The 17178-nt window shown below is 39.5% G+C and overlaps 1 protein-coding gene across 1 annotated transcript in view; it reads left to right on the plus strand.

Moving 5' to 3' along the window:
- Window positions 1–219: 219 nt before the first annotated feature.
- SLC9A8 (solute carrier family 9 member A8) overlaps window positions 220–17178 on the plus strand; it is a 34418-nt gene continuing 17459 nt past the window's right edge. The window contains exons 1-5 of the mRNA XM_026113155.2: window positions 220–383; window positions 856–1034; window positions 5702–5782; window positions 12912–12970; window positions 16359–16442. Of these exons, the coding sequence (XP_025968940.2) occupies window positions 226–383; window positions 856–1034; window positions 5702–5782; window positions 12912–12970; window positions 16359–16442 (561 nt within the window). The 5' untranslated portion in view covers window positions 220–225. The remainder of the gene's footprint in view (window positions 384–855; window positions 1035–5701; window positions 5783–12911; window positions 12971–16358; window positions 16443–17178) is intronic.

The raw sequence follows: 17178 nt of genomic DNA on the forward strand, positions 1-17178 counted from the left end.
TCGCCGGGGGGCAGCCGCAGGCCCCTCCCGGCCGCGCTGCCCGAGGGAGCGGGGAAGCCCCGCTCGCGGCGCGGGAAGGCAGACACCACGCCGCAGCGCGAGGCCATCACGACAGAGCCGTCGCTACGCAACCGAGGGACAGCTCGCAGCCCCCGCTGTCACGTGACCCCCCCATCACGCGGTCGTGCCCGCAGAGACACGCCCGGAGCGGGCACGGAGGCGCGCATGCGCGCTCTCTCCCCCCCGACAACGTCAGTTTCCTATCATAGAGTTGCGGGCCGGCTTGCAGAGTGCCGGCAGGGAGTCCCGGAAGTGCCCGCGTTCGCCGGTTCCCGGTGCGAGCGCGGTGGAGGGTTTCCGCAGGCGGCCGGCAAGATGGCGGGGTGAGTGTGGCGGCGGCGGCCGGGCCCGGGGAGGGGAACGCCGGCCCCTTCCTCCCCGGCAGGGGTTGCGCCCTCAGCCTCGATGCCGCGTGCCGGGGCGGCTGCCCGCTGCCCCGGGGCGGCCCGCTGGGGGCGGCGGGGCGGGCTGCGGCCGGTGAAGTCGCTGGTGGGGCGGGGGGATCTGCCGAGGGCTGGTCCGTCCTCTCGGGGTGTCCCGAGCTGCGGCGCCGGGCGTTTGGCGTTTGCAGTGGGCGAAGGGGCGCAGCAAGGACCGGCTCCGCGGGTCTGAGCTTCCAGCACTTGCCTCCGGTTAGAGCCCGCTTCTTAACAGCGGCCTGAACGTGCCTGCCGTTAGCACCGGTTCAGTCTGGTCTGCTGGGTACTGCTTTGCACGCTTAATGGCCTTCTGCAGGCTGATGCTGTGTTCTCTTGCTCCTATCCAATATAATGACATGTTGTGTTGTTCTGACAGGCCTGCAAATGTCACCCATGAAGCCATCAATGCCACCCTCCACACGACGCTTGCTGCTACTACCAAGCTGGTGGTTCCTACGCCTGCTAAGCCCATCCTTCCAGTTCAGACTGGAGTGCAAGCACAGCAAGAGGAGCAGTCTAGTGGCATGACTATTTTTTTTAGTCTTCTTGTATTAGGTGAATGATGAACTGAAAATGTCTTTTAACCACTGTTAAGTATACTCTGTAACTGAATATATAGGTTATTTTTTAAAAACACAGTATTTTATTTCTCATCTGTTTCTCTCTTTGTGGAACAGAGTGTTGTTATACAGGTACAGGGAAAAGAGTTGGGTATATAACTACCTGAATGCTCCAAAACATATGGAAAGTTGAGGACCATTGCAGACCTTTTTACCTCAGTCTTAAAGTGCAAACCACACATTTAATTGGCTTTACATTCCTTAACAAGTACATGATGTGTTCACTTATGAAAAAGACACTATCAGAAAACTTCATGGTACTTGCATCTGTCTTTGAGGATAATGTACCAGAGAGATTTAACTACTTCTAGCACTTCTGCACAGCATTCAGATGTTTTGTTAAGAGAAATAGGAGAAGACAGTCTGATTTACATGCACAGTACTAAAGTTCAGTATTTGTTCTCTCGCTTCTTAACTTTCCTATGCACATGAGTGCAATAATAACATATGCAGATTGCTGTAATTATTCTTAACGTACGTCTCGTACATAAATAGATGTTTTGAATGGCAGTTGCACACCCAACTTTTCTGTGAGTTAAGGCTGTCATCTTTTTTTTCTTTAATATAGTTATCTCTTACCATTTGCTTTGAACAATTCTGTAGTCAAAACTGTAACAATAACAAAAATTTCATGGAGGATTAAGGGTTTGTCTTTTTTTCTTTTGTGTGTGTGTGTGTGCGCATGTGCTTGGTTCCTCCAAAGCAAGCTGCACTGAGGGAGCATCTCCTTTGAGAAAGACAAATCACCTAATCTTCTAAATGGTTGCTTTTTCCAGTATCATCTAGAGAAGACAATAGGTGTGGAGTTGACAGCAGTGCAGAAACTTCTGTAAATCTGTTTGGGTAAAAAAAATTTGATTTGTCTCCTATAAGTAACTGATGTTAAATGCAACAAAGAGTGGAAAGCTTCCGCATAGTTCTGAAATATTCATTTGTCTTCGAAGAGCATTGATGTTTTCCCAGGGGCCAATGACTTATTAGAATTTGGACCAATACAAAAGAAAGATCAAAGCAAAATGCAGTAGATCAGAAGACTAAGATTAAAATAAAATTTCTGAATATGTGCGACTCATGGTTTTAAAAGGGCTATTCATGGTAAAGTTGTATTTCCAGGACTTAAGAACAGGGCTATGATTTCAGGCTGTGTTCCAGACTCTGGTTTTGACTGGAATATATGCCAGTCTGATAGCTTAATGCATCTTGAAAGGATCACTCTCAGAAAAGTGGAGGGTTTTTTTGAACAAAATAAAACCACTGTAAAAGCTTATTGTTAGAATTATTCCCATTCATAATCTATTTTAAGGGTGTAGGAGGGGTGAAAAGCAATCTGTCTATAATGCTTTTTAATTTGAATGTCGTGAGCTATAAAATGGCCTTTAAAAATGTTCTGCACCTGAATGAGCCCAGAAGCTGATCTGTCCTGAGCTGGGTGTGTCAAAGTCAAGCCTCTATTTTAAAATGCCTAAAATAGCATGTGTTCTGTGGCCTTTAATCTATTCAAGCACTGCTTGAGTTTCAACAGCCCATTGGGCCAAAAGGGCATGCCTTTATTCTGTTAAGTTCATGTGATCAGTGATTTCCCTACTGTTACGTTATATGTTTTTAATCTGCTCTTCCTTGAGGGCAGCCACATAAATGATATTTTAGTCTGTTTAAAGCATGTTTTTTTCCAGCCTTTTGACTGATTGGTGTGCTCCTGACCCATGCAAGTGTCTGAAATGGATGATATGTTGCCAGATACAAACTGACCACTCTTACACAGGGAATAAGTGACAAATTAGCTAGAGAGCATAGTGGGCTGTCATAATGTTTCCGGTGGTGGGAGTTACTTCTTAGGCTATGGTTGTCATCAAAAGCTAGTAGAAAGGAGCTGGTGTTCAGAACCGCTGGACGGAAAGCGTGTTGGTGCTTGCCTTTGGAGTTCGTTGGGTATCTGTAGAGTCCAGATGCCTTTATGGATCTATCCCAGAGCACACTAGCGAATGCTGTTAGCACAGTAATCTCGGATATCCTTATTGTATGAGTGTTATTTGGGCTTCACAGGCAGGAAATTGATACAAAACTTAATGGTACTGATTGACAAGTGAATAAAAACTTTGCTTGGGGTAACATGAGGAGGCTGTTGCTCCAATAGTCTGTCTGGGGCTGGCAGCCCAAAGTCTGAGTTGCTTGTTAGACAGCTTCTGAACTGCTGCAGTCTCTAATACAGCATTTTAAAGTAATCACCAGTTTAAGTGTGCATTAAAGTTTTGTGCTGCTAACTTTGGTGTTTTGAGAACTGATCGATCAACATCATAGAGACCAGTGGGGTGGAAATGGGATGAATGTGGGGGAAGGGAGCCCTGCCAGTCTTCAGTGAGCAGGGACAGCTCAGTTTAGGCTCAGAACGCACAGTTTTGACCCTGAACAAATGACATACACAGTAGTATCTGCTCAATTACTGGTATTTTATGAGTCCTTGCCCTGTTGATAAGTCTCTCATGCCATTCGTGTGCATATAAATGCTAAGCGTGCTGTGTGTGAGCTGGGTGTATGAGATAATAAGTGGGCAAATGTAGGCATCAGCGCAATACCCATTCCTTAGCACTGTATGGGAGAGCAGGGCAAAAAAGTGATATTTGTATTATGAGTATTTGTACTTTGTTTCTGAATTGTTAATGCAGATCATGTTGTAGAACCCTGTGGTTCACAGGTGTAGTGAACCAAAAAAACTTGTTAATGCTCAGAATTACTTGTGGACCATTTTGCACCCTTTAAACTGTAAACTGAAAGTGCTGCTCTAAACCAACTGCAAAGTACTTTGCTTTTTAGTAATTAGAAGGAACTGCTAGACCAAATCACTTAAGAGGAGTTCAGAGAAGCTTGTTCATTCCTGAGTTCAAAATGTGTGCTGTTGGAGTTTAGGTCTGGCAGTGTAATGCTCACAGTGTAAATTGGATGGAAGCTGCAGGCACTTACAAACATGGTGTAAAGAGAATGAAGATTCCTATTGCAATTATGACAAGGTTTGTCAAATACACAGTTTAAAACAGTCTCCTGAGATGAACAGGCCACAATTTGATTCCATTCTATAAAATGCTGTTGGTTCTGCTTGGACTTCAGTTGCTTTCTGACAAAATGTGAGCAGTAATACTGTTAATATTCCAGGCCACTGTCAGATGATTTCCTAGCACGTTGAGTCAAATCCATGTTTTACAGACATGCAGGCCAGTGTTGTGCCATCCTTCACTTTCCTTGTTCAACCCTTTGTTGAGCTAGATTAAAATGGGATGGTGGTGGTAGTTTCAACATTCAGATCCTATATCAGATTTGTTTGGAACATAGTAATCCAGGATTATTTGATTCTTCTAGCAAAGTTTCCAGTCTGCAGTAGTTCTAAAAGAATCAAATTATGTCTTCCAACCATATCTACAGGTGATATCCCGATCTATAAATCCTTTGTAATTTGCCCTTACCATTGGCAGAAGGGCTGCGAAGGGATTTTGAGATTATTCCAACCTTCCATTTTTATTGTGAAGCATAGACATTTTCTTACTGTTTAGGTGAAATACATTACCACAGTGTGTAAAAAAAAATTAAAAAAAAAAAAAAAAGAAAAGTAAATGTCTCATTAGATTTAAATTCTCATTATCTTAATTTCAGCTAAATCTGTTTTGCATTTTTCTAGAGCAGCACTGGTCCTTTGCCATTACTGGTTTAATTTTCAGTGATGCTCAGCAGTAAAGTTTCTGCTGATTTGGATAGCAATTTGGTTGATCTTTGTTCTGAAAATCAGAATATTTAAACCTTTACCCATCCTGCAACCTCCTAGCCCACTGAATAGGAGTTATAGAGAATATGGAGCAAAACTTTTCTCAGAGGTGCACAAAAGGAGCAAGAAGCAGCAGTGAAGTTGCAATAAAGGAAATGCAGATTGCACAGAAAGAGAAAATCTTCACCATGAGGGTGTTTAAGCACTGGAACTGGGGCCTAGATAGGTTATGATATCTTAATCTTTGGAGATTTTCAAAATTTGACTGGACACGGCTCTGAGCCACTTCTCTAACTTTGAAGTTAGCCCTGCTTTGAGTGGGAAGTTGGACTAGATTACCTCCACAGGTCCCTTCCAATGTAAACTTTTTCTATGATTCTGTGAGTGTCCAGTTGGATTAAGCCCATCTCCTCAGAGGAGATCAGATGTTAAAGTGTGTAGCTTTGAAATTTTAATTGCAGCAATGTGTATATGTGTGTGTATGTTTTCTATCAAAAATATGAAAATGCTTATGGAAAAAGATATTAAAACAGAATATTCTATATGACTGTCATTTTTCATAGGTACTGTTCAGAGAAAGTTTTATTTTAAGCAGAATCAAGCTCTAAAGGTAATAATACTGGTATTTTCACAACACAAATTTAAGTTCCAAAATTGATCTTAGTTGTTTTATGTCATCTGGAGATTCATTTAAGTACTTCAGTGAGGAACATAAAATTTGGTTTATTTTCTTTGTGGGTTCCTGGTAAATCATTAGGAAAAGCTTTACTATGTATATTTTAGAAATACTGCTTAGAAGCTTATTTTATACTCTTCTAACAGTTATCTTCTGCTGTTATTTTCCCTCACAGCTATCTGCATCATATTGGTGCATTTACTGATAAAGTACAGACTTCATTTTTTACCAGAGAGTGTGGCTGTTGTTTCTTTAGGTGAGTAACCATGACATTTTTAATACTGAATTTGTGTTAATTGAGAGGCTCTCGGTAGTCTATTTTTTGCTTGAAATAATGCTCTGTTGTGTGTTACACATCACTAGAAAGATGCTGCAAACTGAATACAGTTTGAAGAGAGGAAAATAACTAACTTACAGAATTAAATTAATTGAAAAAAATCAAGATATAAGTGTATGCGCAGGGAGCAGTCCAGTAAAATATCAAATACAGGCAATATAGCGATGTCACTGCCTTGGTACTTTGGCAACTACCTTCACTCATGCATCTGCACTGTAGGACAAGATACTGCAGTACTACCTGGCAGCCAGACTCTGGCCTTCACTTTCAAGTGACACCTGTGTTTGTTTCAGTTTCAGTAGAATATTATGTCTTGTATATGTGGTTTAATCTTGTTGGAGAATTGTTGGAGAATAATTGTATTCTGAGAACTTGCCTAGATACTTAACTATCCCTGTAGTACCGCAACAAGAGCTCTTTCTGTGACTTCAGATACAAGAATGCTACCTGTAACAAAGATCAAGTGCTTAACTAATTTGAAATGTGTGGAGTATTCTTAAGCCTGCAGTTTTATGTTAGGGTAACTTCACTTACCTGTATGCTGTTGCTCCTGTTTTATGTTAGGGTAACTTCACCTATCTGTATGCTGTTGCTCCTGATTTATAAATGTGTAAAGGAGGAGGAGGAAATCAGACCAAATACATTTTCTGGATGTATTGTCTACCATAATGTTTAAACAACCTGGTTTAACTAACACCAGGCAACAGCTTTTCAGCTGTCTCAGTAACTTGCTTACCAGAATCTATGTGATATCTTTGCTTCTGTCACTAGTGACAGTTTCACAGATGTTCAAAAAGTATAGCACAAAGAGAAAGATGCTTAACTATAATGCTAACCTAGAGTGGAGGAGTGTAAAGCTTGCTGAGGAGGTATTTTTTCACCTTTCTCCTGGGCTGTGCCTGCTGTACTTTCTGGCACCTTCTCTCATGTCTCCTAACTGTATTTTCACACAATTTCTCAATGATCTCCTACCGGATTTCTCAATGGAAGGAAGGAAACTTTCCAGTGCTTGCCAGTACCTTATGCTTTCTGAGAAATAGAAATCTTCATGCATCTTGGGTGCCAGGTTGAAAAGAGCTCAGAGCTGTTACTTAGCAGAAAGAAAATCAGCTTTTCACCCAGGCATAACCTCCTGAATTTTTAGATAACTCTATTTAACCCAGGCCACGTCATATTAATAGCACAGTAGAAGGTCTTGAAACTTAAAGAGGGATTCATTTGGAAGGTTGTATTTGAATTTTGATATTCATGTGCAGCTGAAACAAATAGACTTCTAAGAAATCCATCCTAGTGCTGCTATGGGTTCCCTTGGTGTTGCACACACACCTCATCTTTATAGTAGCAGCATCCATCAGGTTTCTTGTACACTTACACTTCTATCTGCTGTAGTATGACATAGGTAAGAGCTGCTGCAAGTCATCCTCAGTGACTTTTTCATTCTCATAGAAGCCATACGATGTTTGATTCACTATTGACACACTTCTCTTTCCTTCCTTTCTTACATATTGCTTTCTATGAGAAGTTTTATATGGTATCTCTTCCAGTGTCTTGAAAGGATACAAAAGGACTTCACTATCCCTCTCATGTCCTTTGTATGTGAAAGTCCAGGTGAGAGTGGTTAATTTGGTTTCTAATTAGGCTAGTTACTATTGTGATTAAATAGCTAATCTAAATTTAAGCGTAATCCCCAATTTAAAATGCAGCAGTATATTCCTTTAGTCCTGTTGGCATAATTTTGGATTTTTTTGTGCTATTATTCCCTTGATTCTGCCCTAAGCCACCTACTAGGTACTTCTGACCTGAGGGGTTAGGCCAGCTTGCGTCACTGCTCCTACTGAGGGTTGCAGAGAGCAGCACAGGCATAGATGTTCTTCTCTTTCTGTTTCTTGTTCTTGGCATCTCAGCAGCAAGGCAAGGATTTTAGCTGTGCCACTGAGTTCTGTGCTGCTGTCCCAACAAAAGCCTATTCATGGAATTGCTAAGTTTTCTTACTGGGGCTGTCACTCCTTCAAAAATTTGCAATAAGTAGCAGCAATGCATCTCTGGCATTTTTGCACAGAGGGCATGTAATAAACTGACACAGTTCAGTTTTCAGTGTGAACCGCAGCATAGCTGAAGTCTGTCTTCCAAACTGGACTGGATGATATCAGCAAGTGCAATTCTGATAAAGTCAAGAGAGTGTTATACCCACTAACAACAGGACTAACAGATGTCCTGTGTCACTTAAGCCTTATTTAGTTTATTGACTCAGTCGTATTTAAACTACTGTCAGCTCTGTTGACAGGATGTGGCATCTGTATAATCACTGGAATCGCCAGCTAATTGCTGGTCAGTGAACCTCTGTTACTGGTAATGATATACACAGCTGCAAGAGCACAGCTTGAGTTTCAAATGTCCAGTTTTGCCAGCAGTGCCAGAAGTGAGGTGTGTTCTATTTTGACTTGTAAATTAGGTGAATGTTCTCAGGAAGTTACTGAGGGCTAATAAATGTGACAGCAGTGCAGATAAGTATGGTTTTATGACTGTTTCTCCTTCCATTTTCTAAGCTACACATAAGCCTGCATTTTCCAATTTCTAGGGTTTGTTACTTTTCTGGTGGAAAGGGAGGGAGTGCATTCTGTAAGGCTGTGTTTTGATCTTAGTCCTTAAAAGTTACTGGAATTTGGCTGGTGTAAAATAGTTGCCGGAAAAATTTTCTCAGGAAAAATAAAGGTTGTTTATATTAAGAAACTTGCTATAAAGTTTTCAAAGGAATGATGCTTAGATTAACTGTTACTGACTTAACTTTCCAATTAGCCCCTTGATAAAAATGCTGAACAGATCTTCCTGATTTAACAGATGGAACCAGCTGAAAGGAAACTGCCTTCATGAATCTAGTAATAAAAGAAGAGTAGTTTGCAAAGGTGCACAGGAGAGGTTGTACAAATCAGCATCCAAGTTTCATCCTGCTCCTCTTAAACCCTCACAGTGATGCATTCTTCTGTGCAGCTCTCTTTCATGACTGCCCTTAGAGTAGTCACGGTTTAGTAATGCTGTTGTGTGTAGTATGCAGCTAGAAGGAACTTGTACTGTAGAAAGGTGCGAGTTGTATGATTCAGGCTCATCCCTTTCTTTTACCCTCTGCTGTTGCCTTACAAACATTTATACTGTTGTTCATTTGACTTTTAATATGGAAAGTAAATTCCATCTATCATGCAGAGCTAGGATCATGCAAAGATACAGTCCATCACATTATTCTTTCTTCCTTCACTGCACTGTTAGTGAGTCCCTATTCTGTCCCTGTGCAGGGGCTGAATTTCATATATGTTCTGGGAACCTAACAGTAGTGCAGGGATAAATTGGTTGTTCTAACTCACTCAATAACTCATGTTCTTCATTCCAGTGAATGATATCAAAAACCGTATGCTTGTTGCCATTCAGCTCTGTGTTGCAGACTTTAGTATCAGATTCAGAACAGCTTAGCAAGATTTTTATTAACTGAGAAAGTAAAATCAAAGTTGCATGTAGCTTCTGAAGCAGATCAGCCAGTTTAAGTTGTTTCCCCAACAGTTTTCTACTACCCTTTTAACTGAGATATAGTTGATTGTGTTACCACAATTTATTTCAGTGTGATATGAAACAGATTAGCCTAAACTGCAGTTGAAGGCAGAGTAGGTGATTCTGTTGCAGTTTGCTCTGAAATTAATGTATATCAAACAATGAGCTTCTTTTTTAAAGTGCTACAGTTGTTTGAATATGTAACCACATCTTACTTTACTATGATAAATTCCTAATGCTTTATTTCACTTGACAGAAATAAAGATTTTTTTTTCTCAGATCTGTAAATTTTCATAGCATTTTAACAAAACTGTCTTAGAGGTGCCAGGTTTTCATCAAAATAAAGATTTTGTTATCTCAGTGTACTATATGCTTATGTTGGTTTTATCATATTGTTGTAATTGTTGTACAATTAATTTGTAAAAGCAGTTTGTGTCATGGAATAAATAGTAAGCCTCCACAACATGAAAGATCATCATCTGCATATGTCAAAAAAAGTAATTTTAAATGCATGTGAAATTACAGATTTCTTACTGTGGAGGATAAGCCACCAAGGAGTCAACACAATCACCTTATTAGTATCTTACTCCCAAGTGTAGCTATTAGTATTTAAAAATAGTTGGGCTTTTGGATTAGAATATGCGAGATTGCACTCTTTGACAAATAATATGCAAAGGCATCAGCTTAAGAAGTGAGAAAGGAATGAAAACAGTAGTTAAAAATAGATGCAGGAGTTGTGTTGACTACCATGCTTCCAGGTAGTAAGCTTCATCATTTGAGTTTCCCAGTCAGACAAAACTAATAAACAGAATTCTCTGAACAAATTATAGGTACTGAGACAACTGATAACACTGTTTTTCTGGCCTAGATGAGATCAAAATGCTTGATCAGAACAAATAAGTATGTCGGTTGCAACCCTGGTTCTGCTGAAAGGACCTCCCATTTCCATGACACTGGTGCTTGAATCAGCTTGTGATTAGCTCTTTCTCCAAAAAAAAATGAGGTTCTTTGAGACAAGCCACTTACTTAAGTATCTTGAACTCATAGGATAGGGATGCCCAGCCTGTAGCCCCAGGCCATAGTTTGCCTACTCCAGGGTCCAATTTCAAAAAGTCCCTCTGAAGCAAGCCACAGAAAAGACAGTATTAGTTTGGTTGTGCCAGAAACCTGAGCAGGGAAGGAGCCAGAATTCCTGGGGCAGGCTGCCACATAGAAGCAATTCTTTCAGAATTCAGTTTTTTCCTTATCTTGGTATGAAAAGTCCTAAAGAAACAGCCTTTAAAAGGAGCGTGGCAGGAAGGGAGATCCTCAGACCCTGACACTATAAGCAACTGTATGGCCCAAACAACCAGAAATATTGCACACTGCTGACTTAGAGGTTTGTAGGGTTTTCAGAGATCCTCATTTTCCTAGTAAGCAATGCATACCAACTGTTAGATTTCCATAGGACTGTAAACTCTCACTGCTATCATCAGTGAAAATGCAAGCATCTTAAAGGATTAGGCACATTTGCTCTCTCTGTAGTTCTCCTACACTCCATTATTTGTTTTTACTCATTGCGCCCTGCAGAGAAGATTGATTTGACATAGATTGTCACCCACATCTGTCTCTGACAGATTCATGTTATCTCTGTGTATGGTCTAGCCCTCTTGCCTGCAGCTGCCTATATGTGCTGTTTGTTTGTATGTATGCCCAATTATTTAGCATCTTTCCTACCCAGGTTACAAGCCTTCCTGTGTTAATAATGTTAACAAAAAAATAATACAGTGTTTATGCAGAATTTACAGTATTTGTAGTTACAGAACAGCTGGGGAAAAAAGCGTCTGAGGCAGAATCCTTAGTGTGAAAATGTGTGGGTTTCTGTGCTCTTCCCACTTCGAATTCTCTCCCAATAATTGATCATAAACAACAAGATCCACAAGGTGACTCAGCTACCCAATTCCTAAAGTGCGTAATTCATGTATTTTAGTGTAATTTAGGTGCTTAAGCACTTCTGTGGAAGAGAGTTTAGGGATACTCTTTTCTTTCACATTCTCCCTAAACGCAGTTTTATGTGAGGGCCCTCAATGCTAATATGTCAACTACTGAAAGTTTGTTTGGAAAGGACACTATTTGAAATTTGTGCCTTCAAATGTGTAGGCTGTACTTTTTTTCACGTAAACTTCTTGTTAGTGATACAAGTAGTGTCTATACCAGTCAAAGGTGGTGTTGCTGCTCTGCAAAAATTAGGAATGTTCTAGTCCTTGGCTTCTGACACTGCTTCCATCCCAGAATGGAAAGCCTCTGTGTTAGTACTGAGATCTGTATTTATATGGCATGTGAGTGGCTGTGTCTGGATTCCATCCTACATCAAAGAACAGCAGACCTTTGATGTTCCTTCTTTAACGTTTTGTTCTTCTTTTCCATATAAACCATTTCACAGGGCAATTATTTCTATCCTCTGATACCAATGCCTTCACATAGTTCTGTATGAAAGAAGGCTTAAGCCTCGTGCAACGTTGTGTGTATGACACATCCATCAGGAGTAATCCATGTGATGCTTATTCGTAAGACTCTTTTGGTAGCTACAGTATGGCAGAATAAAAAACACATGAGTTGCAGGAAAGCATGCTTTAAGCTTCTCAGCCACTTTCTACCTTTCATTCAGTGTATTTTCACTTCTGCCTACCAGCATTTGACTAGTAAACCTTCATTCTGTGAATAATAAAGAACAGCCATACAGAAACACACATTTGGAATCTGACTAATGATTAATTCTTCATTACTCCTTGAAAACAGTTAATGACCAGCTATGAATTATATTTTTGACTTACAGAGGAAATCTTGTTAGTTTGGAGTTTTCTGTCTTATCTCTTTGAAGATGGATGGAAGGAAAGAGCACTATGACTTCTAGCCATTGAGTTTGCAACACCTTTGATAAAATTATACTCCAATTAGTATTTCTAAATGACTTAAAATATGTGTAATCCATTTGGGAAATAGTTCTGTCTTTGTCTCCGCCAGCTGGAATTTGTCCCCTAGTTCATTGCTGGTGTTATGATTTCATTGAGACAAAATTCACTGCTGTGCAAGAAGTCTTTAATTTCATTTAAGCTGTGTTAATGTCACAGATAGCATTGAAGTGATGCAACACTTTTGTGCTATCACAAGTGTGTCTAACTCACGATCCTTTAGAAGGAAAGGCAGAACTCCATCTGAATGCAGCGCCGGTGAAAAGCCTTTCTGAGCAGTGAGCACTGCACTCCCGATACATGTGTTCAGTATTCAGATAGGCCAAATGATAATTTTTTTTGTGTAGGGAAGCTTTTCAGTTTTGAAACATACTGGAAACTGTCTTAAACATAAAACCACTTCTGTATTATTGTGATTTAGGAAAAGAAGATTTACTGCTTCATGCTTTGCCTTGTTTTCACTTTTAAAACCCTGTTGACTGAGAGTCTGTAACAGTTAATGGAAATGGTGATGTGTTTTGTGGGTAATACTTTAAGAATATTATCTCATTCTCTCCTAGGTATCCTCATGGGAGCTTTTATAAAAATCATAGAGGCTCAAAAGCTGGCCAACTGGAAGGTATAACTGAAGCAATTCATTTTTAGTTGTAGAGCAATCCTTAGTTGTTTAAAATAAAACTGTTTGTAATATTTTTTTTTTGATGTAATTTCAAAAAACATAGGTACTATATGCCAAAGTTTGGAGTTTTTTAATAATAATACAACCAAGTATTTGGGATTCTGATCCTGCTGAATCTTTTCTACATAGTGTTTTCCCCCAGTTATCCAGTATGGTACCAGTATGGTACCAAATCTGTTCTGATTAGATTTATGGTAGAAGAAACTAATGGGCATTTTGCATTGTTATACTAAACCAGTTATACTAAAAAATATGGCATTTCAGTTCTTTGTCTTGTGTACTTCTTGACTATATTAATGTATTTTGTCCTGCTCCTCCTTTTAGAGTTAATTCTGTAGGTGTTTTCATAGAAAAGATGTGTTTTGATGCAGCTGTAAATTCACGTTTTACCTGGGGATGTTAACAGAGGTTTCCCAGAGGAAAAGAGGAACACTTCTTCAGAATGGCTGTGCTAAATATCAAAAGATATTTTTTTATTTTACTTACTGTTTTCAGCACGACTTTAAAACTGTAACAGATTATAGTGCTAAGAACGGATGGTGCACAAACCAATCCGTTCAGCCTGGCATGCTGCTTGGGTACTCCAGAGTTTTTTCCTCAAAGACTGCAGAAATGAGTGCGCTTGAAGCAGCCACTTTCTTCTACTCTGACTGAGACACTGACAACATGACACGAGCTTTATATCAGCAGAATATAGAGGCAAAGTAGCTGTGCAGAAGATTGTCCTTGTCCTGGTGCCCTGTAGACTTAGATATTTGGAAGAAAATGTTCACAGTGAGGGTAATCAAACACAGGAACAGGTGCCCAAAGAGGTTGTGGAATCTCCATCCATGAAGATACTCAAAAATTGGCTGGACAATGCCTTGGGCAACTTAAGTTGCTCGGAGTTGTCCCCACTTTGAACAGGGAATTGGATCAGGGACCTCCAGAGGTCCTTTCCAACCAGAATTACTCTGTGAAGCTGTGAGGTCTTATCTGTGCTTGTGTGGAGTTACAGAGGCTTCCCCGGGCAGGGAGAATCCTAGCAAAAATATCTCCAAGAGGTGAACCCTTTTATCCATATCACCAAGGCAATGAACTCTTTGTTACTTCTGCTTTAATTTAAAATCATGCAATATTTAAATTGTTCTTTTATTTCATAGGATCAAACAGTTTATTAGGATTAGATGAATGAACTGACCAAAATCACAGTGATTTGAATCACCCTTTTTAAGCCAGATTTATATTAGCAAGCTGAAAATCTTGATCCAAATAGTGAATTTTAATCCTAGCTTGCAGTTTACTTTTTCTTGGCAGTTATTTCCATAGAGGAAGGGTTTTTTTTTTTTTTCCATTAATTGCAATACATTGAAGTGCATAGATTTTCAACAAAATGTACCTTGTTTATTAAATTTCTTACTTCTTTTTTGTCAACTAATTTGGTGCGTATTCATTTAAGCAATTGCATAGTTCAGGAGAAAAAATGTGATATGTGATTTTTACTTACATACTATTACGGAAGAGAGGGTGGTGCCTGAGAAACTTTTAGATGATGTTTGTTCATTCCCGATTTTTGTGAGCTGGATTTGGCTTAAAATTGAAAGTCAGTTAAAAATCCGCAGAGTTAGCATTTTGAAATAGCTTCGTATTGGTTAAATAAAATAATCTGAAGTGCATCAGGTTTATAGGAAGGAAAATTTTATAATACGCTTTGTATTGAGCTGTGATTCTGTAAACACAGGAAATACTGATGTAGTGAATTGCCTAATTATTTCTGGTCGGCATTACTCAAACCTTGAAAGGCACTGGATATGCTGCCTAGAGTTGCTCATATTATCAGCTTAGATAAAGATTCCTAGATAAGATATTCTTATTTGATCACTTAAGTTCCTTTTACTGTATTAAAGCTTAGACTGTTACAATTTCAGGTGTGAAATGTTCTAATTAACAATGCCTATTATGTGCTTTTAAAAATGAATTTTAAATCCTTTTAAAATTTTTTAAATTTACCAGAGAGTTTGTATTTATCTGATATAGAAAAAAATAGAGTATTTAACTGCAGACTATATCTATGTGAAAAGCAAATCTTAGATCAGATCCCTGCACGAAGAACTTTGTAATGTAACTTCTTGTAGTTGTGCTTTATAAGTAATCACTGGACCTTGTACTTGCTGGTATTCTTGGTGGCTAACATGGCTGATAATTACAGTCTTCAGATTTTGCTTTCCTGCTCTTTGCCTCAATGTAGCATAAATTCACTCCTTCCTTTTCATTATTTCTCTTCTGCTTGTCCAAATCCCTGCTTTTTAGGGGCTTTTAAAACAGTGTAATCAGTGAGGAATGTGTTGTTTGTAGTCTAATGGAGTTACTGAATTGACAGAAACTGGGCAGCGCTAGCCATCCCCGCACCGAACTGTGCGTGCGGAATGATGGCCGGGAGTGTACGGCTGGGGAAAGCATCTCGGTGTAAAGGATGAGTTTTATTTTCTAAGTCCCCTAAATCCTTTAAGATGATTATCACTGTTGCAGATATGAACGAGACTTTAGAGAGATGAGCGTTCCTTTTTTTGAAAGCAGTGTTTTAACAGAACAGTCCATCAGCTGTTTAACCTCAGTTTCAACAAATTAATTGTTGCTTGTTAAGGTGACAAGTGCTGCTGTATTCAGCACTGTGTGGCCAGGAGGGAGCATGGTTGGTAAAGGGAGGCACACTGGGCCATGAAGAATTTGCCTTCTATGCTTAGTCTGCCAGCAGAAAAAAGAAGGGCGCCAGTTTGGTGGTATGGCTTTATAAAGCAGTGTTAGCCAAGGGATGAGATAAACAATGGAGAGTAAGATTACCAAGATTACCCCCCCCCCAAAAAAAATACAATCTTACTTTGCATTAGGCTTCATTTATCTCTCTCTGATGGTAAAAAGGAACCATCAGAAGAATTACATTAAATTACAGGCATAAATTACATTTGCCAGGAAGAATCAAATTCCTTGACCAGCCTTATAGGCTTTGGAAGTGTGCAATAAAATGGGAATACTTTTTGTAAGGAAAGAAACACTTTTCCTTTGCCAGAAAAAATCTGTTTTCTGTGCAGCTTATTTGGGAACAGTAATTTTAAATAAGTAACACTTGGTTTTCTATCACTAAATAAAAAAAGAATTTAAAAAATAGCCTTAAAGTGGTTTTACTATTCTGCAATCTTTTTTTTTTTGTGGTAAAAAGTGAGAAATATTAATGTAATTTTTATTTTACAACATGTTTTGTTTTTTAAAAAATAATTTCCCCTTGGGAAGGTTTGATGTTATTTCAGTTATCATGATAGCCTTGAAATTATACTTTATTTTTGTTTTGCAGGAAGAAGAAATGTTTCGTCCAAATATGTTTTTTCTGCTTTTGCTTCCACCTATTATATTTGAATCTGGATATTCATTGCACAAGGTCAGCCCTTGCAATACACTCATTTTGCGTGCTGAGGTTTTGTTTGAAACAGATTCTGCTTTCAGTTATTCTAATGAAATTTAGAATAATTGCACTGAATTCCACTGTATTTATAGTCATGGAATTGAAAATGAAATGTAGCCTCTTTAACCCAGAATACAAATACTGTAGCTTGTTACTGTTGACTAAGCGCTGGCAAGGTTGTAAGTACTGCAACAGAGGTTATTTTCCTTGGTCCGAGAGGTCTGTCACCTCAGCAGAGCTGCACGAGGGGTGATGATGTGAAGGAGGCAAAATGGGAAGGAGCAGGCATGCACGTGGGAAAGGCGGGTCACTGTGTCTAAAGAAGGGGCAAGGTGATAATGTTCACAAAGATTTTCACCTTTTGCCTGGGAGGCTGTGGTTCCGTGGACATTTCTTGCAGTGATAGTCCTGGCTGAAGCAGTTTTGGTCCTCTCTGTATGAGGCCTTTTCATTTGAGCTGTGCTGCAGGAGAGGGAATGAGCAATGGGAGGGAATCATACTGTAAATTGGTGTTGTCACTGAAGACTTTTTCCTTATGAAATCACAATCTAAGAAATGTTCTAGCTTCCAGGATGCTTACAAGCCTTTTTCACATACCCTGGTTGCAATAAATGGACTAATTTGCAGTTCTCTCAGGTGGGAGGTGTGTCCGAGTGCTTGTGAATATCCACCCAGTTTGAGGATTGGCTTGTTGTTAGGGTACCAAACTGTC

Source organism: Dromaius novaehollandiae, chromosome 16 (assembly GCF_036370855.1).
Source record: "Dromaius novaehollandiae isolate bDroNov1 chromosome 16, bDroNov1.hap1, whole genome shotgun sequence".
Lineage (NCBI taxonomy): Eukaryota > Metazoa > Chordata > Aves > Casuariiformes > Dromaiidae > Dromaius > Dromaius novaehollandiae.